Source organism: Thunnus maccoyii, chromosome 11, assembly GCF_910596095.1.
Source record: "Thunnus maccoyii chromosome 11, fThuMac1.1, whole genome shotgun sequence".
NCBI classification, from domain to species: Eukaryota; Metazoa; Chordata; class Actinopteri; order Scombriformes; family Scombridae; genus Thunnus; species Thunnus maccoyii.
The window spans coordinates 8768086-8791942 of record NC_056543.1 but is presented as its reverse complement, the minus strand read 5'-3'; the positions used below and the strand labels follow the sequence as shown (position 1 = coordinate 8791942).

The 23857-nt window shown below is 40.6% G+C and overlaps 1 protein-coding gene across 2 annotated transcripts in view; it reads left to right on the top strand.

Moving 5' to 3' along the window:
• dnah7 (dynein, axonemal, heavy chain 7) overlaps positions 1-23717 on the top strand; it is an 84736-nt gene extending 61019 nt beyond the window's left edge. For both annotated transcript variants that reach the window (XM_042426374.1, XM_042426373.1), the window contains exons 50-66: positions 959-1149; positions 3555-3688; positions 3779-4114; positions 4301-4427; positions 4743-4937; positions 7043-7135; positions 7260-7436; positions 7640-7801; positions 8175-8375; positions 8636-8797; positions 10092-10277; positions 11245-11382; positions 13493-13723; positions 15816-15968; positions 19125-19302; positions 20161-20264; positions 23447-23717. In XM_042426374.1, the coding sequence (XP_042282308.1) occupies positions 959-1149; positions 3555-3688; positions 3779-4114; positions 4301-4427; positions 4743-4937; positions 7043-7135; positions 7260-7436; positions 7640-7801; positions 8175-8375; positions 8636-8797; positions 10092-10277; positions 11245-11382; positions 13493-13723; positions 15816-15968; positions 19125-19302; positions 20161-20264; positions 23447-23653 (2975 nt within the window). In that variant the 3' untranslated portion in view covers positions 23654-23717. The remainder of the gene's footprint in view (positions 1-958; positions 1150-3554; positions 3689-3778; positions 4115-4300; positions 4428-4742; positions 4938-7042; positions 7136-7259; positions 7437-7639; positions 7802-8174; positions 8376-8635; positions 8798-10091; positions 10278-11244; positions 11383-13492; positions 13724-15815; positions 15969-19124; positions 19303-20160; positions 20265-23446) is intronic.
• The last annotated feature ends 140 nt before the right edge of the window (positions 23718-23857 follow it).

Here is a 23857-nt window from a genome sequence, read left to right as displayed (position 1 = left end):
AGGTTTACCCAATTTAGTTAACAATTTTGTGACAGAAAGCTAATCAGCTGTCTGTCTCTGAATGCTGTATAAAAACTTAGCCCTCAAGGCATACTGTCAATTATAGATGGGCCGACGTTCTTAACATGAGAAAAGCATTATCATGCTTAATGTGAATCACATTAATAATGATGTCATGGGAATAAAGCACATTTTACTTGCCTTACTGATTTATTAGTATTGAAACTTGTATGCACATAAAGTTTCTTCAGCTGCAGTTGGAAATCACTGTTGAGTGCTAATCACAGGGAGCTGAAAGAGGGTGAGAGTTTAGCTCTTATTTCTTATTTCTCTCACTGGAATTAAACCGTTAACAGTAGGTATGTACAATAAGGCCTGGAAAATGTGAACAGCATGAATTAAAGTGACAAACTTGGTACAACACACTAGGAAAAAATGTAATCCCACCAAGAGAATAAAACATACATAAAATAAAAGAGGTGATTAAGACAAAACATAAATATACTTGCTGAAAAAAAGGGTTTTAAAGTCAGATTAAATACAGACACAGTATTAGGTGAACTGATGTTAGTGGAAGGCTGTTCCAAAGCTGAGAATCTAACAAAAGCATGATGATCTTTAGTTACTGATCTGGACTCTGGAACAGCTAAAAAACCCAAACTGGCACATCTGAATTGTCTAGAAGAGATTGTGAACCATTGCAATGCTAAGATTATGGTAATGTGGGGAACATGCTTTGTCTTTTTTCATATTCTTGCTGCCAAAATTTGCATTTGAGGATGTGCAATGGCTCAACAGTTGAGGCAATAGAGTTGGTTTAGACAGCTGTGGTTGAATTTGACAGCTCTCATATGATATTGTTTTGTAAATGTGTTAGTATAAAGACAGGTCTCTCCTGAACAGAGTAGGCCTCCACTGGTTTTTAAAATATTGATAAAATTTGAATATTTTCTTTCAGTGCTGCTGGAGAATGTCGGCGAGGAGCTGGACCCTATCCTGGAGCCTCTGCTGCTAAGACAGACTTTTAAACAGGGTGGTGCCATGTGTATCCGCCTCGGAGACTCTACCATTGAATATGCTCCTGACTTTCGCTTCTACATCACTACCAAACTACGCAACCCACACTACCTGCCTGAGACTTCCGTCAAGGTAGTGGAAAACTGCCTCAGGCACTGTTTACTTTATATTTTCCCAGTACACTTTCACTCACTTCACATTGCAGAAACACATTATTATTAACAAGGAAAATACAGTGATTCGAAGCTTGACTAATATATTATATAATATATTGACTATACTTACACAAAACAAATCTACACATTGTATTCAAATTATAACATTGGAAAATATTTGTTAAATTAATTTAGAAACATTATTGAACTCACTCATTTATATATTTAAGATAAATGATTTTAATTAGAGTAATGAGGCTTTGCAGCAGTTTCATTCTGTGTTGTGTACAGTGATATACTGGCCTGCCACCAATCCCACTGGTCAGCTTGACAGTTTTTTGACAAGAGGAAGAGGACAACAAGGCTGTCAGTACTGTAATATTTTGAATGCATATAAATGCTAAAGCCCCTAAAGGTTAACTTTGTTGTATCCATTACACAATGTTGGAACACACAAACACACCTTGTCCTCAGCTATAGTATAATAGCTACACCCAACCTAGTTTGTTGTTATCTCGTGATTGTTATCGAGCCAAATGAGAAAACTGACTTTCCATGATGCGTTTCATTATGCTGAAGTGTAACTGCCAAGTGGCACACTGTATTTTCCGTTGGTACCATGCAACCTGAAACGTGTAGATGGCTACAGGCCATTTTTTTGTGAGGGAGAAATTATTAATGTGACTGTGTCTGGCCAGTCAAAATGCAATGCTTTCCAAAAATTTGAGTTTTTAGCCACTCAAGCAATGTGGCTCTGTGGATGCTCAGTCCACCACTTCAGACTGAAATATTTCAACTATTTGATGGATTGCAATGAAATTTTGTATAGACATTCATGGTTCCCAAATAATTCATCCTCATGACTTTGGTGATCCCCTGACTTTTGTGGTTTTGAGTGAGATGTCTTCTATTGGATGGATTGCCATGAAATTTGCTACATTCATGTTCCCCTCAGGATGAATTGTAATAGCTTTGATGAACCTCTAACTTTTCATGTAGCTCAATCATCAATTCAAAATTTTTGTCCAATATTTTGGTTCATTACCAAATACCTGCATTGACATTCTGATCATCCTCAGCTGTGCTTTATACTTTTGTACTTTGTTTAGTGCTTTGTTTAGTTACTTATTAGTAAGTGTTAGCATGCTAACACACTAAACTAAAATGGTTAACATGATAAGCATCAACATGCAATACATATAATTGTGATCATGTTATCATGCTGATGTTAGCATTTTGTTCAAGTATAGCCTCACAGAGCTGCTGGTGTGGCTGTAGAGTCTTAGTCTTGTTTATTTTAAGCGTTCAGTTAAGAATTATTTTAGCTTTCATTATTAGGCTTTGTTCCAAAAGACAACTGCTTTTTTTCTGCTGAAAGATCAACATACTTTTCCTGGTTGGTTCTTACTTATTACAACATACCACTCAAATGACAGCATGTTTTTACCCCAGCAACACAGTGAATCACCGTTCACTGATACCACCTTCCAATGGAACACGGTCTCTCCCCTCCCAAAAAAAAAATCCTATTCCAAGAAAAGGTGCATTAAAGGAAATTGCATTACAGAGAGGCAAGGGGTTGGAAAGCATTACTGAAGATCACATTTCAAACATCTATTTGCAGGGGCCCCGCTTTTTATGGGTGGCTATTAGATAGATTCAACTCATTTTTCACAACTGATTCTATGTTGTTTTTTTTTTCTTTTTTGCTTAAGTCTTTTTTTTGCCTAGAGTACAGTACTGTTAGGGTTCCATTATTCCCATTAAGCCCTATTTGAAATGCAATACTTTCAAATACAAGAGGGCAAGCATCTAGTAAAACCAGCCCTAAGGAGCTCAGGGGACGCAGGGAAGCGAAGAAGAAGGGTGTATGTGTGAAAAGGACAAACGGGAGATTTATATGAGCTCTGAGTCTTTACCACCAGCTGAGTGGGTCCGCAGCATCAATAGAAATGGAATTAGGCCCTGGAGAAGTGCACTCGTTTATTAGGGTAGAGAGTAGATAGCATATATAGGCTTTTAACCTCCAGGTAAGTGCAGAGTAGGATGACTAAGGCTGTGGTGAAGACACTCTTTCAATTCCAGCTGCAATACTTTTCATAGAAAAGAAAAAAAAAGTAAATGCATCCTACCTATACCTTGCCAAGGCTGGAGTGGTTATTGGAATTGATTGGATAAGAGGTTATCGGGGAGAGCAGCACTGAAACCAAAATTATTAACGCTGCACTGTATCTGACTTTAATGTCCGAGCAAGGGTGGGGCAAGAAAAATACATAAACACCCCACCCCACCCCGAACACACACACACACATTCATTTGTGCATGTTTACATCCATATTCTGTATGCCTATGTGTATATCCCATTCTTCCTATGTGCTGTAGGTGACCCTGCTGAACTTCATGATAACCCCAGAGGGCATCCAGGACCAGCTTCTGGGCATTGTAGTGGCCCGAGAAAGGCCAGACCTGGAGGAGGAGAAGCAGGCTCTCATCCTGCAGGGAGCTGAGAACAAAAGGTCAAGTAATTTCCAACTAATCAAATAAAATCTCTCCTCTTACAAAGTGAAAACTGTAGCCATCTTAAATTGCCTTTGCATTTTTGTCAGACAACTGAAGGAAATTGAGGACAAGATCTTAGAGGTGCTCTCCTCTTCTGAGGGCAACATCCTGGAGGACGAGACAGCCGTCAAGATCCTCTCCTGCTCCAAGGTGCTAGCCAATGAAATCACAGAGAAGCAGGCTGTGGCGGAGGTGACGGAGCAGAAAATTGATGAGACCCGCATGGGCTATACACCCATTGCCATTCATTCAGCCATCTTGTTCTTCTCCATTGCTGACCTGGCTAACATTGAGCCCATGTACCAGTACTCCCTCACCTGGTTTATTAACCTCTTCATCAGCTCCATCGACAACTCAGACAAGAGTGACGACTTGGAGCAGAGGTAAGCAGGGCTGACAAATGTATCAGACTAATACTAATTCCTACAGGTTACTTAAGCAGGTCATCAAACCATAGCTTGGAGCTTTCTTTCCAGTCATGGAATGATGAATTTGTTAGTTCTGTTTGGTTTGGATTTTCATTTCACAAAACGAGATTATTAAAATGTTTGCATATTTATCATCTTCAGACTACAGATCCTGAGAGACCACTTCACCTACACGCTGTACGTCAACGTGTGTCGCTCACTCTTTGAGAAAGATAAGCTGCTCTTTTCCTTCTGCCTCAGCGTCAATCTGCTCATGCACAACAAGCTGGTAGGAATATACGCATGCTGGACAAACACACACAGATTTACAACAGTTATTTAAGAAAATATCAAATACTGTTGTTTGATTGGTTTGTTAGTATGTGGCTAGTAAATCAAGCAAGCTGGTCTGTTTCACTTTTCAGAATCAGTCCTCCATGATTACTGTAGATTATCTGTATCTTGTATGCTCTATTTGCATAAAATTGTTATCCAAACATAATCCCCCAAACGGTCAACCTTTAAATCACTTAATCCCGCATTCTGGTTAATCTATTGCTGTGATAACACTTTAATAGCTGCATGACAGTAATTAATGTGTTAGGTGGATGAGGGTGAATGGCGCTTCCTCCTGACGGGTGGCGTTGGCCTGGACAACCCCCACTCGAATCCCTGCACGTGGCTCCCCAAGAAGTCCTGGGACGAGATTTGCCGCTTGGATGAGATGGAGAGTTTCAAAGGACAGCGGCGTGACATGGCTCGCCTCAGGAATGAGTGGAAGAAGGTCTTTGACAGCCCAGTGAGTGTCATAAAGCTCTGTCTGTGGATGTCACACATTTAAAAAAAATTTAAAATCAGCATTTACAGAAAAGCACCATTAAATCAAGAATATCCAAGAGAACTAGACGGAGAAGGAAATCTATAAATTCCCCCAAAGTTCTGATTTAGTCTGCACATTGATGTGGCTGGCAAAGGCTGGTGTTTTGTTTTAGAAACTTTCACCTGAAACTGTTGTTGTGATTAGCAGTTTATGACGTTAGCAGTCTGTAAACTGGGTCACATTTATTACAAACAAAATAACACAAGAGAAAATGATATTTAGGAGTTTTTATCAACATTCAGTGTATGTGGTTAGTAAGGCCTTATACACACAATCTTAGGCAGAACTACTTGGCACCAGCTTGAGCAATTGTTTTCCCGTGAAGACAAACCCTTGCCACATTCAATATGATGACTTTGATGGAGCGTGGAGTAGCTCAGAGTCTTTAGGTAAGTCTTTAAAGTATTGACAGAATGAAAGAAGCTGAAGATGAAAAGAATGAAAACAGGCAGACCTGGGCTGGGCTCATGAACTCCAACAGCTTCAACCACAGTGCAGCTCAGCAGGGTAGATCATTTGGATGAAGTGCCTCCACTTACCATAGCACTCATACAGTCCCATCTGTACAATGAAACCTTTTTTGCTTGCTGTAATCTTGTTCTTTTGTTCATACTGGGCATTAAGAGATTCCTTCCTAATGTGCCACATTTATTTGAAGTTTAAATGAAGCTTTGAGTTGGACCAATCAAGTGTGTACCCTGCACAGTTACAGTCTTTTTAGTATGAAATTCCCTTTTTCCCCCCCGGGTGTTGTTAAAGTTTTCCACTTCTTATTTTGTATATTTCCAACTACTGAGTTTTATTAGTGTAGATTTTTAGAGCCAAAAAGAGGACAGGGAGAATAGTTTGGTGTCAGGTTTGATTGATGCGCACACACACACACACACACTCCATATCTGAATTATAAAGAACCTAAAAATTGAAGTTTTATCTAATTAAATCTATTCTGTTCCTGTTGTGCTAGTCACATCTATGTGATCTAGAAGCAACAGCTGTTTAATCAGTGTGTGGTGCACATAAACATGTGGGCAGCACACATGCTTGTCTCTTTGCTGTGACACACACACCATCTTTGATTTATAATCAACAGAATCAGCCACAACACTTCTATCTAATTAAATCTAGTTTGTTCCAGTTGCAGAATTCACATTTATTCAGCCTTGATGCAAGAACAGCTGTTCAATCAAGCACACAGGCACTCAGACTCACACACGCTAACACACCCCTGTACACACAAGAGAATCCCCAGGAGATCCTAAATAGGTGTATCCGTCTCAAAGCACCTGCCAGCACACATAGCCAGAAGTCTCTCGACAAACAGCCGAGGGAAAATAATTCCAAAACTTCACACTACCATTGCTCACTTCCTCTGGTACACTTGTTCCACAAATTAATCAAACATATTGCTCTGACCCAGTACCCAGTGGTTTTTCTGTTTCTCTACCTCTCTCCTTCCGTTTTTCCTTTTTCCTATGTCTTTCCTTTTTCATACATATTTATCTTTCTACACCCAGTACTCTCCTCCCGACTCACATTACAGATTACCTCTCTTTTTGCTTAATTGCATTGCTTAATCTTGCAACAGCTCGATAAAAAACATCCCCACCCAAACCTCCCCTCGTCCCCTCGTCCCCCTCCTGGAAAAGCTGACAAAATGGCATGTAGTTGCATGTTTCTGGAAGGTAGCCTGATGAAGGGGATGCTTCTTTTCCTGATGAATAAAAATGACTGAATTTCCTCATTACAACAGCATTAAAAGATGTCATTCAGTCATGTGTGTGGCTTATCAGGCACTCCTCTGGTTTACTTGATTGTATTCTAGGACCATTATTTATATAGAGGGATAGCAGTGAGAGAAAAATGGGTGAAGAAATATTTGCGGTATTTTATCCCCAACACATGTAAAAGTGAGTCATGCTAATATCTAGAAACATCATACATGATCTTCTCTCCTGTGAATGTAAAGTAACCCCTATTTATGTACAGTATAATTTCAGTATGGGTCGTTCTGTGTATATCTGCAGAACCCCCATCAGACTCCCTTCCCTGATGAATGGCAGGAGAAGCTGAGCCAATTCCAGAAGATGCTGGTGATCCGTTGTCTCAGACCAGACAAGGTCAGTTCACATGGTGTTTTTCAAAAGATGGTCGGATATTATTTGGATGCAGGGTTTCTATATTATCATGTAAAAATTACAGGTTATAAGGACTACTTTTTCATCCTATTAATGTGCCCCACAGATGATTCCCATGGTACAGGAGTTTGTTTCCGACAGCTTGGGTCGTCCCTTCATCGAGGCGCCACCCTTCAATCTGAGTAAGGCCTTCGTTGACAGCCACTGTTGTGCCCCCCTCATCTTCATCCTCTCCCCCGGCTCAGACCCCATGGCTGCATTGCTCAAGTTTGGAGATGAAAAGGTAGGGAGACATGTGGAAAATTCAGCAGCTTTGAAGCCTGCTGTCTCTACAAACTCAAAAGGAGAGGAGAAATTGAATCCCTCAGATTTACCAGGCTCCCACACAGGTCTTAAAAGCACTGACATTTATTTTTGCTCCTTCCTGGTTAAAATGCAGACACGTAAGTGAGTCTGAGTATGTGCACGTCTGTTCTTATGCCTTAGGGCTTTACAGGTAACAAGCTGACCTCCCTCTCTCTGGGCCAAGGCCAGGGTCCTATTGCTATGCGTATGATCGAAACAGGCATCAAAGAGGGCACCTGGGTGGTTCTACAGAACTGCCACTTGGCCACCTCATGGATGTCCACGCTGGAGAGAGTCTGTGAGGTGAGAACAATCACACACATACACAGTAATAGTGTTTCATGCAGTGATATTGATGATTTTCTAATAAAAACCTGTTTTCCAGGATTCACTTTGAAGCCTTTTGTGTTTCGCTTCTATTCAATGCAAACTTACCAGTTGTTTGAAAGTAAAACTGACATTTAGACTTGTTATGATATAAAACACACACTGCAAGTACCAATTTGAAAAACCTGGCATGGATGCTGCACAACAAGGTGCCTAATGTTTTTGCAGCTTAACAGAGCACATATGGTGCATGATACACCTGCTATTCCTTCTGAACACCAAGTGGGAACAGTGCTAATACACTTCTTCCAGTGCATTCATTTTTTAACTTCTTTGTGGCTCTGAGCAGGAGCTGAACCCAGACACTACCCACCCAGATTTCAGGCTGTGGCTTACTAGCTACCCGTCTCCCACCTTCCCTGTGGCTGTGCTCCAGAATGGGGTGAAGATGACCAATGAGGCTCCAAAGGGTCTCCGCGCCAACATTGCACGCTCCTTCTTAATGGACCCCATCTCTGACCCGGAGTTCTTTGGCAGCTGCAGCAAGCCGGTCAGTGTCTGTGTGTGTGTGTATGTGTGTATGTCTAGGTAGCTTGCTGTGCATATCTATCATGCCTTCACCAGTAGGTGGTCTGTGCTCCTTTGTGTCTGTTTTCACCCCAACTGTGAATTTCAGAGTGTTTCTGTTTTATCTGTGGAAATACTAAACCACAACCACTATTTATGTTAGACCGTGCCTTCCATTTGTGCTTTGATCACAAACTTGTCTGTGTATTTGTCTTTGTGTGTGTGTGCTTATCCACCTGTCAGGCTGTGTTCAAAAAACTACTGTACAGCCTTTGTTTCTTCCATGCCCTGACCCAGGAGAGAAGGAAGTTTGGACCTTTAGGTTGGAACATTCCATATGAGTTCAATGAGACCGACCTTCGAATCTCTGTACAGCAGCTACACATGTTCCTTGAACAGTACCAGGTAGTTATTTCAAATTTTTATTTCCTTTGATGGATGATTTTTATATTTCTTCAGTGAAATATAGCACATCAAATCTTATATTGAGATATATGAATATATTGTATCCCTGTATTATAAGAGCAGGCTTGTTAGTACTTACTAACATACAGTACCAGTCAAATGTTTGGACACACCTTTCCATTCACTTGAATGAGAAAGTGTGTCCAAACTTTTGACTGGTACTGTACATGTAGCCTTGTTCTGTCATACTTTACATACGCTCACATGAACTGACTATATTCTCTGCCGCAAAATAAAAATCTCACTGTCTCAAGCAGATGCACATCCGCCATCCACTCCTACATATCTATTGAACATCTAAGCCTGTACTGAGAATTCTGGCTTTTATAACTGGGTTCCTCTTCACTCAAGTATCTGCTTTCATCAGCCATATTCAAAAACCCTCTTGACATTTTTCCACAAACAGATAGCACTTCTACCCCCAACCATTCCCAATTTCTCTGCTGTAGCTCAGAAAAAGTGGCAGAAATAAAACTACCAAGGGTGTCTTTTTTCAATGCAGTGACATTTTCATTATGTAGCCAAGTGTCACTGAATTTGTAAGTGTAATCCTCCTCCAGAAAATGCCAGAACCTCACAACCTCACAACCTCTTTCGATCTCTATCGCGTCCTAATTGAATTTCAGCCAGCATTCCTGAAGTTTCAGAATCACACACACACACACAACTATGAATGTACACACATACATTGAAATCCACCATGTAGGGGATAATCAACGAGTAGGTGTGTGTTAAACCGTTTTAAGGCGCGACATGGAGGTGGTTCGCAAAGAACCACCCGTGGAGACGAAGAACCACCCGATGCAAAGCGGAGCCTTAAAACCAATTAATACACACTTACAAGTTGATTATCCCGCCTATACCATGATCATTTGCAAACAATATATAATAAAAGCATTTGCAAATTTTTGGTGAAATTTTTGCACTCAAAATCGAAAGCTTATGAAGGAAGAGCTCACCGCTGTCATGACAACTTGTCACACTGTACTTGCCGCCAGCCTGAATCAAGGCATAAAATTCACGTTAGGTGTCATTAAGCATAACTGCGGAGTATGTCTCCAAATCAATGTTCTTTTTGGTGTTTTTGGTAGATAAAGTCTCAGCCAATCCGAAAAGAGTATTCATCCAGACCATTGTATAATGCTCAGTACCCACCTCCTCTTGAGACCTGCTGCTTTAACTCATGGTTATGGTTAGGTTCCCTTGTATAATACATGATCTGTTGTTCCTGCAGGAAGTGCCGTTTGATGCCATCCGTTACATGACCGGTGAGTGCAACTATGGAGGACGTGTGACAGATGACTGGGATCGACGGACCCTGCGCACAATCCTCTCTATCTTCTACACCCCAAAGGTCATCGAGGACTCGGACTATAAGTTTGATCCCAGTGGGCTCTACTATGCACCAGCTGAGGGAGATGTAAGAAACACTGAAAATCATGCAAATTTGCTGTAAATCATTGCAAACACTGGTCTTCATATCAAGATGATTTTTTATAAACCATAAATGTAACTTAAATTTGGCTCTAAGCACCAAAAATGCACATAAGGGTTTCAGAGATTAGGAAAAACTGTTTGTTATTATCAGGAAAAAAAAGTGTACTTTATTTAGACAAAGTCCTTTTTTTTTAAAATGCAAAGCACCTCACTGAACTCACTCACACAGTCAGTCACATTTAGCTGGTGTTAAATGCAAGAGTTTGAAACTGTGATGATTGTATAGATCTTCTGTGCTGTCGGGTTGAAGATATGTGTGAAGCATCCACGTTTGTAGCTTCTTTGCAGCAACATCCATATTTACAGCATTGTCTACTGTCTACAACATGGTATTTTATCAGAATCAGCTTTACTGGCCAAGCATGTGAACACATACAAAGAAAATACACTTAATACCTTTTATGAAATTCCTTCAAAGTCATATGAGTCTGAACAGACATGGATGTAAACTGCAACTTGACTGGTTGATGGAGGCATACAACCTCCAGGCGGTATTTCTAGTTTAAACGAAGCATAATACAGGACCCACAGTTGCTTAGTGCTGTTTTTGAGTTCCTTTAAAAAGTCATTAGAAGATAAAATGTGTGTAACAAGGCACAGCAGGCAACCACCATCAGTGAGGGCTGATATATTTGTTAACACAATTGCAATCTATAGCGCTCTCCATTTTATTTGGCATTTTGTTCTCTAGCGCTGCACCCCCCTCCAACCACATCTTTTATTCATGAAGTCACATTTACATAGTCATTATAATAAATGTCAGCAATCTAAGGAGTTGACTTGTTTTTCAATGAGTGTTATTACTCGAGATGTTTCCTGATGTTGCATTAAAAATTGTCCTCTTACTTCACTCCACTTCTCTGCCTCTGTTTTCTGCATCTTTGTTGCAGTACAACAGCTACATAGAATACACCAAGTCGCTGCCACTCAACCCGTCGCCGGAGATTTTTGGCATGAATGCCAACGCAGATATCACCAAGGATCAGGCTGAGACACAGCTACTGCTTGACAGTATCTTGCTCACACAGGTAAATCTAATTGGACATGTGATACACCGAAAAACACATTGATTAACTGCTAGTCAGTAACTAAGTAACATGCATGGAAAGTGCAAACACACACCCACACACTCAAACATAAACAATATATGAGAATTTTTAGATCCATCTCTTACAAAGTGTACACAAATACAGAGTAAAATATTTCATTTGAACCACTGCAACCTCTGAAAGCTTATTGCTAAGATTTCTTTTTTAATGTCATTCATTATAATAATGAAGATAGAGGGCAAAGATTTCTTGTAGCAGGCCGCTCAATCAGTATCAGCAATGTGATCCTGAATTCATTAAAATGCCATTAATGACCTGAAGGTTTATGACCGTAAAACTGGGTGAAAAATATCAGACATGAGACAGCAGAGTGTAGCCTGGCACTGGTACACGTGAAAAGAAAAGTTCTGCACTGATTTTTAACACTAGCAGCCCTGGGTGGCTTCCCAAACAAATGCGCCCCCCCTTGGCCAACATCCCAGGTGTTCGATCAATAGATGAGCACCTGGGATGCTCGGTGACACGGGAATACACACACACACAAACACACAAAACAAAGAGTGTAGTACTGAAGCACAAGTGTCCCTGCCAGCCTTAAATATTTTATTGCCCTCCATTAAAATATGCTATGCAACATTAATTAAAGAGGAAAAATACAAATACATTTTTCAGCTGTTTGGAGGGAGACTTAAAAAAAAAATCCCTCTTATTAGGTTGTCTTCCTTTGACACTACATAGACACTGTGTGACTCGCAGTGGCTTTGGTGGAACTGTGTGATCCCACATCATTATATCTCAGCTTTGTAAAGTTAGACTACTTTAGCTCGCTGAGGATTATATCTTACCACTTCCCAGCGCCAGTCAATGTTTACTGCAAATCAAGTTTAAGGGATTTCACATCGAGGCCTACTTGAAGACAACAGGAGCACAGCATCTCCTGCAAAGTAGAAAGGGATATTTATTTATGTGTGTATCCATTTATTTATTTTAAGATACAGAACTTTTCTCTGTATGCCAAAAGTTTAAATTGTCTGAATCCCTGTGGGAATTAAACTTTATATTGAACAAGTGCCTTTGATCTACATATAACACCAGACAAGAGCGTCATTCTGTATGTGCACACATGAGCATGCTCTATATGTGCCTCTTTCAGCTTCTCATATACAGAAAGAGCTACAGACCCGGGTTGCCACAAACAAATTTCCATAAGCATTTCTGGGCTTCCAGTTGAAATTAGAGCTCGATGGAGTCTGGCATTTATTCATATAAACTCCATTCAACAAGATTAATAATGGCTTCAGTCATGTGTGGACTTTATTAGCATCTAATACCGTCTCATCAGTCTCAATGACCGATAAACAGGGAGACGCTTCAAATGGAATGAAGCAGCTATTTGTCATTCCCCTACTGTAACCCCAATGTTATTAGCCAATGATTATCCATTACCGCTGGCTAGTGACTGAGAATCAAATAGGTAAATGATGCAAGTTGGACTGAGGGGAAAGCAGACGAATTACAGATGAGACTGAATAATTATCAGCATGAATGATTATTAGAATAGTTGATAGGATTGTGTCAAATTACTGTGTGGGATAAATTGGGGGAAATGCTGTGAAGCCTTAAGCCTTGTGTGTGTGTGGGTGTGTGTGTATGTATGTGTGTTTGTTTGTTCGAAGAGGGATTCTAGTAAGTATAAGCTTAGGATGTCATCATCAGGGTGTTAAAGTTGTATGTAGGGTAGCCTTAGAAATGGCTACAAATTAATAAGAAAGAGAAGGTAAAAATTAAGAGGTAACTCATATGACTGATGATATTCTGTATAATTTCGTGTCCTTTCAAAAACATTAATCTAAATCAGCGTGACACAAAGATGATGAAATATAAGCAAAGTCGAGTCAGAACCTCTTAACATCAGGGTCTCGTCAGGATCAAAATAGCACAAATGCAAAAGAGTCCTAAAAAGGGAATACATAAAGTGACAATTCAAAGACAGCAAAAGATAATTCTCCAAAAAACGATGAACTGTCAAACAAATCTGAGCCACAAGTCCCTTCTCATCCATCCTCTGTCGCTCTGTGTCTCTGATCAGTCCCGCTCTTCAGGCGGAGACGCCAAATCCTCAGATGACATGGTCTTTGATGTGGCAGCTGACATCCTGAGCAAGCTGCCTGGAGACTTTGACTTGGAGGCGGCAATGAGGCGCTTTCCCACCAGCTACAATCAGAGCATGAACACAGTGCTGGTGCAGGAGATGGGCCGCTTCAACAATCTGCTCTGCACCATCCGAGACTCCTGTCTCAACATTCAGAAGGCCATAAAGGTACGCACATGGAGCTGGTAGATGGTTTCTATTATATTACCACATTTCCACTGAATAACACTGGATGACATTGCTATGAAATTGCTGTCCACAAATGTAGTAATTCAAATCCCCTCAAATTCATGGTAGTAGTAATGGCTGGGAGTTTAGTTTTGAAGTCAAACCTGGTCCCATTCTGAAGATCCTTATTGTCTGGATACTTGTAGCTTGATATACGGCCAAATACAGAGTAATTACACTAAATTTGTTTGTTTTAGATAAACAGTAGGGCGAAATGATGAATCATTATTGATTTAACATTTCTGTGCAGTAAAAGCAATATTTCAACAGAAGAGGCACACCTCTGCTGAATGATTACAGAGGAAAGTCTGGTAATAAATCCTTAGAAATCAGATACTGTAAGCGTTGAGCACAACACTCCAAATAAACAAATCTATTAGATAAACAAAGGGAACAGATGCACAGTAATCGGGAAAGTTTAGGGAAATGTGTGGAATTTAACCAACATAGAGAAGAACGGCTTCATCCTGGAAGACTAATCTACATATGTTACTGTATTTTGTGTATTAGAAAAAAGAAATGGACCTGTCATAGAAATATTGTTGACCCTGTGAGGATGACTGGGATGAAGCAGCTACATTCATCTCCAAATCATTAAGTAATGCTCCTGACCTTCTCTTCAAAAAGTTTTCTTTTCATCTGCAGCTTAGCAAAGGAATTAGCCCACCTGCTAAACACAGTATCTCTATTCTTGCAATGCCATTATATAACCACTTCTTTCTGTCTAAACCAGAGACTGAAGAACAAACCAACAAACCAAAGAGTCTACAGCCATGCTAGCGGCTCAGTAAGGCTGCACAGTGGTGCTTTGAGCTAAATGCTAACGTCAACATGCTGACATGCTAACAGTGACAATGATAACATGCTAATGTTGAGCAGGTATAATGTTTAACATCTTAGTTCAGCATGTTAGCATGATAACATTTCTCTAATTGATACTTAAGTCATAAACTTAAGTATCAGACAAACTGAAATTTTGGCCTGATGATGGCGCTAGAGTAAGTCAAGGGTTCACCGAAGATATTACAATTCCTCCTGAAGGGGACATGACTGTTTTTATAAAATTGTTGTCAGAACATGACACCAAATAACTAAAAATGTCCGCTTCAGGGTGGCACTAGAGGAAAAGTCAGAGAATCAGCAGGTTTCATCGTCTGGGCACTATGAACGTCTGAGGGACTAGTTTGAAACTTGAATTCTGGTTTGGCAGTAATTGGATCTTTAAAAACAAATCTGGGCAAGAAAGAATAGTTGGCAGAAACTATGACAGTTACTGCTGCTGTGTGATGGACTAAGACTAATTAAGCAGAATCACAAATATAGCTAAATATAGCAATCTTAAGGCACTTATTAATAACTAATTAAATCAAACAGCAAATATCATCTTCTAGAGAAAAACATGTACTGATTGTGTATTTCAAAAAGTTTCAAGACACACCAGTCAAATCAATCAGGTGGAACTCCCACATATGAATTAACAGTTACACACATCCCAAGACTGTAATGAGGCTGCATTAGACTAATTAGACTGGAATTATTTGGTTCATAGGATTTACTGAACTAAAAGCACCGTTCACCAAACCAAACATCATCTGAATGTGTGTAAGTGATTATTTGTAGAATCACACTCTTAATTACACCACATTCAAAAATAAAAGCATGCCCCGAACATGTGAACGTCTCTTTATACCATTTAATAAATAAACTCCATTTGCCTTCCTTCTGAGATGCACCAGACCCATGAGATTGAAATGGAGAGAGAGCATAAAGAGTCAGGAAAGGGAATGAGCACATCATCCTTCGCACTGTTATCAAAGGCCCCCTACAGAGTGATAAATGTTCCCTTTTTTTTCATGCCCGTCAGTCACCTATCTCCAGAACAGGATTTTTAAGCGACATGCTTAGATTTTTCTCGTACTCCATTCACAAGGCTTGAACAACTTCACATTTTCAAGTAGTGAAGATGCTGATCACGTATTTGTGGGTGAAGGTCTGTGTGTAAAAGCCGGTGTATTTGTGTGTTTATGTGCAGGGGCTGGTAGTGATGTCTGCTGAGCTGGAGGAGGTGGTCAGCAGCATCTTGAATGGTCGTATCCCGGGCATGTGGATGAAGAAGTCCTACCCGAGCCTCAAACCACTGGGAAGCTACGTCAACGACTTCCTGGAGCGACTCAAGTTCTTACAGGTACATAAACCTGCCGTAATGCTCAACATCAGACACTGAAAGATGAAAGTATTTTGGGTTATTTAAAGCAGCCGATGTAACTAATGTCTGAGACAAAGAAGGAGTTAATGGGGGTGAAAGGAAGAAAGGGAAGAACAAGAAATAGAGAGAATCAGATAGAATGGAAAGAACAAGAACACATTTGTAATTGTTAAATGGTAAGAAGCTGTTGTGTAATCGGCTGCAGAGAAGAGATCCAGTGTTTGTTTACTGCGATGTTTCTTCACCAGTGTTGACGTACTGTACATATACAGATGATTGATGAATCATCTGTATATGCACCTTTAAAACCAGACTTACAAGGTGATTCACAGGTGCACATAAAATACAACAAATATCAGAGAATGGTCAAATAAGAGAGAAATTAAAAAATATATTTATATATAAAAAGAACAACATAAAACTATTAGAGTAATAAGGTATAAAAATGCCGGACTTGAGGGGTCTTGGTGCAGGACTGTATATCAGTGAAGCTTCCAGAACAGCTTCAGTGCTTCTTGGCAAAGACTCTGCACGTCTCAGGAACCCTGTTGGTTTGTTTGGACACTCGGCGGTGACGAGCCGGTATCACATGAACAAGTTAGTGCATACCCTCTGTCGGGCACTGACCCCATGATTTAAGCTGTGTCACACTCGAATTACACAAGACCCCTTTATTTCACTGCTTATCAACACATAAAAGCTAGGGCTCCTACTGGGTATTAGGCTTTTCATTCATGGGAAGAGAAACACATGTAGACACATGACTTATCATGTGAGTCTGAAAAGTCATCTGTTTCATCTGACATTCAGTTCCCATGTTCCTCTACTTATTTCCACAGGAGAAATATTCCTCCTGTTCATCATTACTCAATGGAGTGAAAAGAATGCACCGTATGTATGTGTGTGTGTGTGTGCGTGTGTGCGTGCGTGGTGTTATCCAACGGAAATGTCCACCCATGACTCACCTCGGGGTGAGCCGGAGAGTCACGGGTTGCTGATCTGAGATAAGCACACTCTCTGAACAGAATACCTCAATATTTTCAGAAAAGTGATGTGTGCTATCAGGAAAAATACAGTCTGAGTGTGTTCAGTAGACACGTTGCCCCAAGATGTTTTTCGCCCAGCTTCGCCCGAGGACTGGAAGGATACATAGGTCCAGTTAGGTCAGGCTGTTGTTGGTTAGTAAGTGGTTCTAATGTGTAAGCTTATTGTACTCATGTTGTATACACAAAGTACAGCCTGTAAACATGATGTTTTTTCTGAAAGCACCTTTGGGTCTAACACTCTTTCCCTCTTCTTCCCATCCCATGTGCTAAGCTAGGATAAATATGTCTTGGAGCAATCTTACTGAATGCACAGACAATGAATTGATATTAATCTTCTCATCAAATTTCTGGTAAGACAGTCAACAAATGTATTTCCTTAATAAATGGACAGGCTACTAGATGGAAAACACTCAATAAAATAAAGTAGGATGGTCCATCTTGAAACCAGAGCTTGTTTAGCCAAGTGTGAGTATAACTTCTGGAGCCTGCATACCCTAATATAAAGAAAAGTTTTACACAAAACACTACTTCGTTCTCTCTCTCTTACTGTACTTTAGTGAACTACACTATAATGAAATGGACATTTATTGTAACCTCAAAAAGCTTACATAGAGCTTACTGTATATTACTCCCTCTAGACCAAAACAAGACTTAAGCACAGCGGACCTTTGAGCTAAATGCTCACAATGGCACTTTTGGTATGCTGATGTTTAGCTGATAAAATCATTTTCACCATCTTAATTTAGCGTGTTAGCATGCTTATTAGCATTTAACACAAAGTACAGCTGAGACTGATGTGGATGTGGGTCATTTTGCAGGTATTTGGTCATAAATAAAAGTATAAAACAAATTAAAATTGTGACTTGACGATGGCACTACAGGGAAAATTAAGGGATCGCTAAAGTTATTATACTTTATCCTGAGGCAGGATCAGGCATGAATGTCTGTACCAAATGTCATGGCAATCCATCCAGTTGGCCTTTTTCACAGTAGACATCTTGTCTTGGAACGGTAGGTAAAGCACAGGTGTGACTAATAACATTAACAGTGCCCCTGTTCCCTTTAAATGTCCCAGTGAGCCACACAAGAGAGCCAGAGGACACAATGCAAGAACCTTGAAACTGGCTGACATAAAAAGAAACGCATTTGTCGTTAAGTTTATTCATTTCACTTGTGCTTTTCGCACTGTGACACGTCAAAATGTCTTCTGTGAAAAAGGTCTGTAGTTTTCACTCAAAACCATAAATGTCAACCTCATGGTGGCACTACAGGAAAAGTCAGGAAATCATCAGAAATCAGAATAATTCATTCATTGATGTCTGTGCAAAGTTTCATGGTAATCCATTCAATAGTTATTAAGATATTTCAGTCTGGACCAAAGTAGTGGACTGATCGACCAACATAACCAACAACCAGAGGCGTTCTGCTACAGTAAAAAATGGACTCCTGCTCCTCTAATTTCTGCAGGTTTCTGCTGGTTGTGAGCAACTGCTGAACTTAAATTCATAATGTATACAGTGGCATTGACCAGCAGTCAAGTCCTCCTGGACAGAAGTATTTCATTTATGACAGCAACCATGACTTTGCATAAATAAATCTCTGTAATTGTCTTGTTGTTTGCTTGCTGAGGTCCAAGGCTGCTCAGCTATAGTCCAAAAAAAAAAAGTTTCATTGTTTGCAAGATTTGCTGTCTTTCAAAAAGAGCATAGCAGATATGTTAAGTGGGATTTATTATGGCTCGAGAATGTTTTGGGATCAAGTGAGGAATTGCCGTTTGACATTGCAATTTTTCATTTAAATGAGATATGAACAATACTGTGTTGCTCTCAGCCCGGCCATATTGTCTCTGTCTGAGATGATTTCAACGTACTGCACATAGTCACTAAACACTGTTTAATCGTACAGTATTGTACTGTAGTTGTGGTTTTGTAGGTTTGTTTTTGTATAATGTTTTTTTTTAATGGGTACTTCTGTATAAATGAAAAAATGTGACAAAAAATGTAACCTGAACCTAACAAAAGCTCACAGGTCACTGTGGTCCGGCTGGTTTTTGGTTATAAATGTCTTCCCTGCCCTTCTGTGTTTTCAGGATTGGTATGATCAGGGTACGCCTGCTGTATTCTGGGTATCAGGATTCTTCTTCACCCAGGCCTTCCTCACAGGCAGTCAGCAGAACTATGCCAGGAAACACACCGTCCCTATTGACCTGCTCGGCTTCGACTTCGAGGTCCTGGATGAAAAACAATACAAACGGCCTCCAGAAGACGGTAGGGTACTAATGAGTGAGAGGAGGAGGAGGAGGAGGAGACAGGGGTCAGGTAGGGTTGTTTTAGCGTAGAAGGGAGGATGGTCACTTGATAGCAAAAACAGGATGTTGTTAAAAAGATTAGAATAGCTTTATTCAGCAAACCGTCCTCCAGATTAACGAAGTTACAGAAGGAGGATAGAGCGTACTTGAAAGAGGAATGAGTCAGAAAAAGATTTAAAAAAAACAGACACATGGATGAAAAGTGAGGGAGAGGAGGATTGAGGTTTCAAAGCAGGAACTGAAATAAGAGTAACATAAGCAGTGGGTGGAGGAAAAGAAACAAACAGATGAAAACTGACATTAGGCTGACTGAATATAAGAGGCAAAGTGTAAAGTGGGAAAGTACGGAAAAGAAAAGCCTCCCTGCCTCGCGCCTACATGCAGGCCTGCGTCAGCCCCTTGCTGTGCCTCCAGCTCTCTCTCACATAAAGCTTCACCCTCAATCAGCCCCCAGCTGGGGCCCCATCACGCTAACGCAGCCTATACTGCCAAGCTGCAGATTTGACAGTGTGTTTGTGCATTTGGGTGTGTGATACTGACAGAATGCCAACAGTCAGTTATCTCTAAATCTCATCCCTTTTTCCACCCCATTAAAAGAGCTCACATTCTTTATGAAAAGAGAAAAGACGTTAGCGCAGAGGTCAGTTCGGCTTGATTCCTGAACTTTTTATGGTCGCTTGAACGGTAAACAGTCTGCGTGCGTTGTAGTCACAGCGTTTCTCTAAGGTAGCGGATGATTTTAATACAAATAGTTACATTTCTCACCTCTTTTGTTATCCCTGAATTATGTGTGTGTGTGTTTGTGTTTGACACTCAGGTGTGTACATTCGGGGTCTGTTCCTTGATGGCGCCCGCTGGGACAGAAAGACCAAACTTCTTGCAGAGTCTTACCCCAAAGTGCTACATGACACCATGCCTGTGGTGAGTGGCACACAAAGCACACAGATACTGTACACACACTGTTGATATAGATTAAAATAATACATTTAATAACTCCCTTTTGTTTGACTTCATTCATTCACATAGTGTTTCTGTAAGTTGCAGAAACGTGCATCAATCTCATCCACGTTTCCTACATTCACAAGCCATGCAGGAAGATGACGTCAACAGCCTTGATCCCATCTGATTGGTCGATGAGCCTTTTTCACAGTAGACCTGTTATATAATAGGAGCAGCACATCACGTTAATGATGGCTCCATTGCACTCAGGTGTCCCAGAGTCTCATTGAACCATGACAGTGTTCCAGTGAGCCAGCATGCACCAATACCAGGACCTTGAATCTGACGCCTCTAATTTGAATTCAGCCATCATTAATTTTAATCATTTGCACGTTTTTCCTACTGTCACATGTTTTCTATGAGAAAGGCCTGTTGTTTCTCCACTTTGACTAAACAAAAACAGACTTAATTAAAGCGGCCATAATCTATATTTTTTATAATAATAATGTATCAAATGAGAATGTGTAAGACTCTGCAGCTCCCCTGCTCGGCACCAAACAGCAAACACACACAGCTAGCGACCAGCTGGTGAACATAGTGGAGCATTTTTTAGCTAAAGAGCCAGATATTTCCATCAGGAGTTGATAGAGAGCAAAAACAGAGCGAAGGGAGAGTGAATATTGGATATACATTCGGTAGGTGGACAGAAACAAGACTCCAAATGAATAATAATGTTGCTCCATAAATTCTTGATGGAGCAACATCAACATTAACAAATAAGCAACTATTTGCTAAGAAGTTTAACATATCAACTTAAAGGTAAAGTCAGCAATCCTAATCCAATATACTTTTTGTCAAATTCAGCGAACATCTCCTCACGGTCCGCCTGCTGTCTGTTCTGTGTGTGCTGAAACAAAATCCGGTGTTCATACACAGCACTGGCTTTGTAAATAGGCATGTAAACACAGTGGCTCAGAGCGAGCCACACAATACTACTCCGGCCAATCAGCAGCAGGGGGCATTCATGCTCGTACACAGGACAGGGGGAGGTCATCAGAGCAGCTGTCTGTGTGAGGACATGACAGTCTCCCGTCTCCAGCACCCGTTGACTTGTGAGGGAGATCTGGTGAACTGGAGAGAGAGAGAGAGAGAGAGAGGCCGTGGCCAATTCACACAGAAAGTGTTTTCTCACAAAAACAGATACGCTTCCATTTTATTAAACGTATCAATCCACACTGAAGCCGAGACAGTTTCACAGAGACCCCCCGCGTTCTTTTACGCTCTGAGTCTGTTTCTCTCTCATTTAGTGAAGCGTAATCTGAGCAGGCAGCTGTTTAAATCACACAAATATCCCGCTGTATATGTGTTTTCAACTTATTAACCGTATCAATGCATCATTAAATACAAACACCGACGATTTCTTTCTTCTTTCCCTCGGAGCCGACGTGTAAACTGTAAAGTATTTTGTCACCTGGTGAAGTCAGTTTGTCCGGCCGCTGTCCTCTCAGCTCTCCAGGAGCTGCAGCGGACAGACGGCTGCTTCTGTTGGACAGAGACGCTGAACACAGGTAGAGTAAGAAGCGAGGAGGCCACAGAGAGGCGGAGAGTGTGGTTAGACTGCTGTTGTGCTCACAAGAGATTTTTTTTTTTCCCAATCGTGATAAAGTGTGAGAGGAACAAAAGTGACTACAGCTGACGCATCGCTCTGGATTCCACCATATTTGTCTTTTGGTCGTTGCCTTGGCAATTCAGTTCATTTTTAACTGCAGTTTTCAACACGGTCTATTTTTTAACTGAGAGTAGAAATACGTAGAGAAAAATATGTTGGTTTACACTTGCATTGCTCGGGTTTGACACTTCAGTGGGGGTAACTGTTAAGCTGTAGAGTAAGAGCACTTGGTAGTTTATGAAAAACACTGCAAGCAACCAGGGAAAAAAATGTTGTTGCATAACATATTCTTACATAAAGTCTGAAGGGAGGTTTATTGATTCTGCTCTTGTGAATCTCTACGGGTGTCAAAACAGAGTGAAGATAATATCTTTTCACGTATCAGATTATGAAAATGGGGCAGTTTCTATCCTTATTCGGCTTGTAAACTCCTGTGAGGCGGCTGTTGTTTTTAAAAAATCAGAGACCAATATCTCTGAGTCTCAGAGGAAAAAGGGGAACGACAACCAAAATACTGTAGCTGTAGCTCTACCCAGGAGGATGTTCACAGCTCCTTGTTCTCTGGACTCAATACAGAGCAGCAGTTTCAGCACTTTTTTAACATTATGCCCATAGGACGTGTGGCTCCTTTGCTCCCTTATTCTTTTATTAATTAACAGCGCTTGATATGGTATATGAAAGTAGAGTGGCAGTGATGAGAGTGCCAGCAGCAGTAGCTAGGACTGATCAAGTTTCCCCCCCCCCCTCTGTTCTCTCTTCTTCACAATGCATTCAGTGATGATGAATAATGCAAGACAGGCTTTTTTAATATTCAGACATTTCAGGGCAAGTTATTAACAGAATCAGTTTTTGACAAGAGCGGAACTTAATTAAAAATGTGTTTATTATTTGTGGGAGAAAAAAAAACAACAGAGGCTGCTGTGGCTGGCTTTGAAATGCAAATCTTCACAGAGGCGCCTGTTATGGAACGAGATGAGTACTTTTCTGGCTGCAACTCAACAAACTGTTTTTGTTTTTTTTCAAGAGATGTTTTTTTGAGTGGCCCAGTTTATCCCTTTTGCATAACCACGACTTCTTAATAGCCCAAAGGGACTACTCATTGTTAATGCTATTGTTTTATAAGTTTATGTCCCCAAAGTTCCAATTTGTAAGTTAATGTTTGAATAACAAATCGAGATCCAGGTTAGTTTCCACTGTTATACATTTGAACTAAGCTCTTAATCTGGTCTTTCCCTTTTAAAACAATCACACCCATCGTCAAGCATTCGTCATGTAATCTGTTGTTTGTTACTCATCAGCAGAGGTGTACTAAATTCAACTTGCCAGTTTAATTATTTTACCAGTCACATGTTTTTAATGGAAAACATTGTCTAAATGATTGTGACTATTTGCGTAAGTGGCTAATCAAGTAAGAGAAGGCGAAACTGGCAGCCGCAGCTTAAATGTTTAAGTCATTTGACCCGTCTCCGTCTCCTCGTTCCTCCTTTTCTGTCAGATGTGGTTGAAGCCGGTCAAGCGGCAGGACATCCCCCAGAGGATGTGTTACCTATCACCCGTCTACAAGACCAGCGAGCGGCGAGGAACCCTGTCCACCACCGGCCACTCCACCAACTATGTCATCGCCATGACGCTCAACTCCAACGTGCCTGCTGAGCACTGGATCAGGCGAGGGGTGGCACTGCTCTGCCAGCTCAGCTCCTAGTCTGGTTTTCCTGCTTGTTTTCACACACATACACTGACATGCAATTAAAAAAAAAGAATGAAAAGCCACAGTTTCTCTTGGCTTTTTATGCAGTACATTGTATCTACATGAATAAAACAATGAACAAATATTAATAATTAAGCTACAATTACTGCCAGTTGTTTTTAATGTAGAGAAGATACTCTCATCACAGTCTGGTTAGAG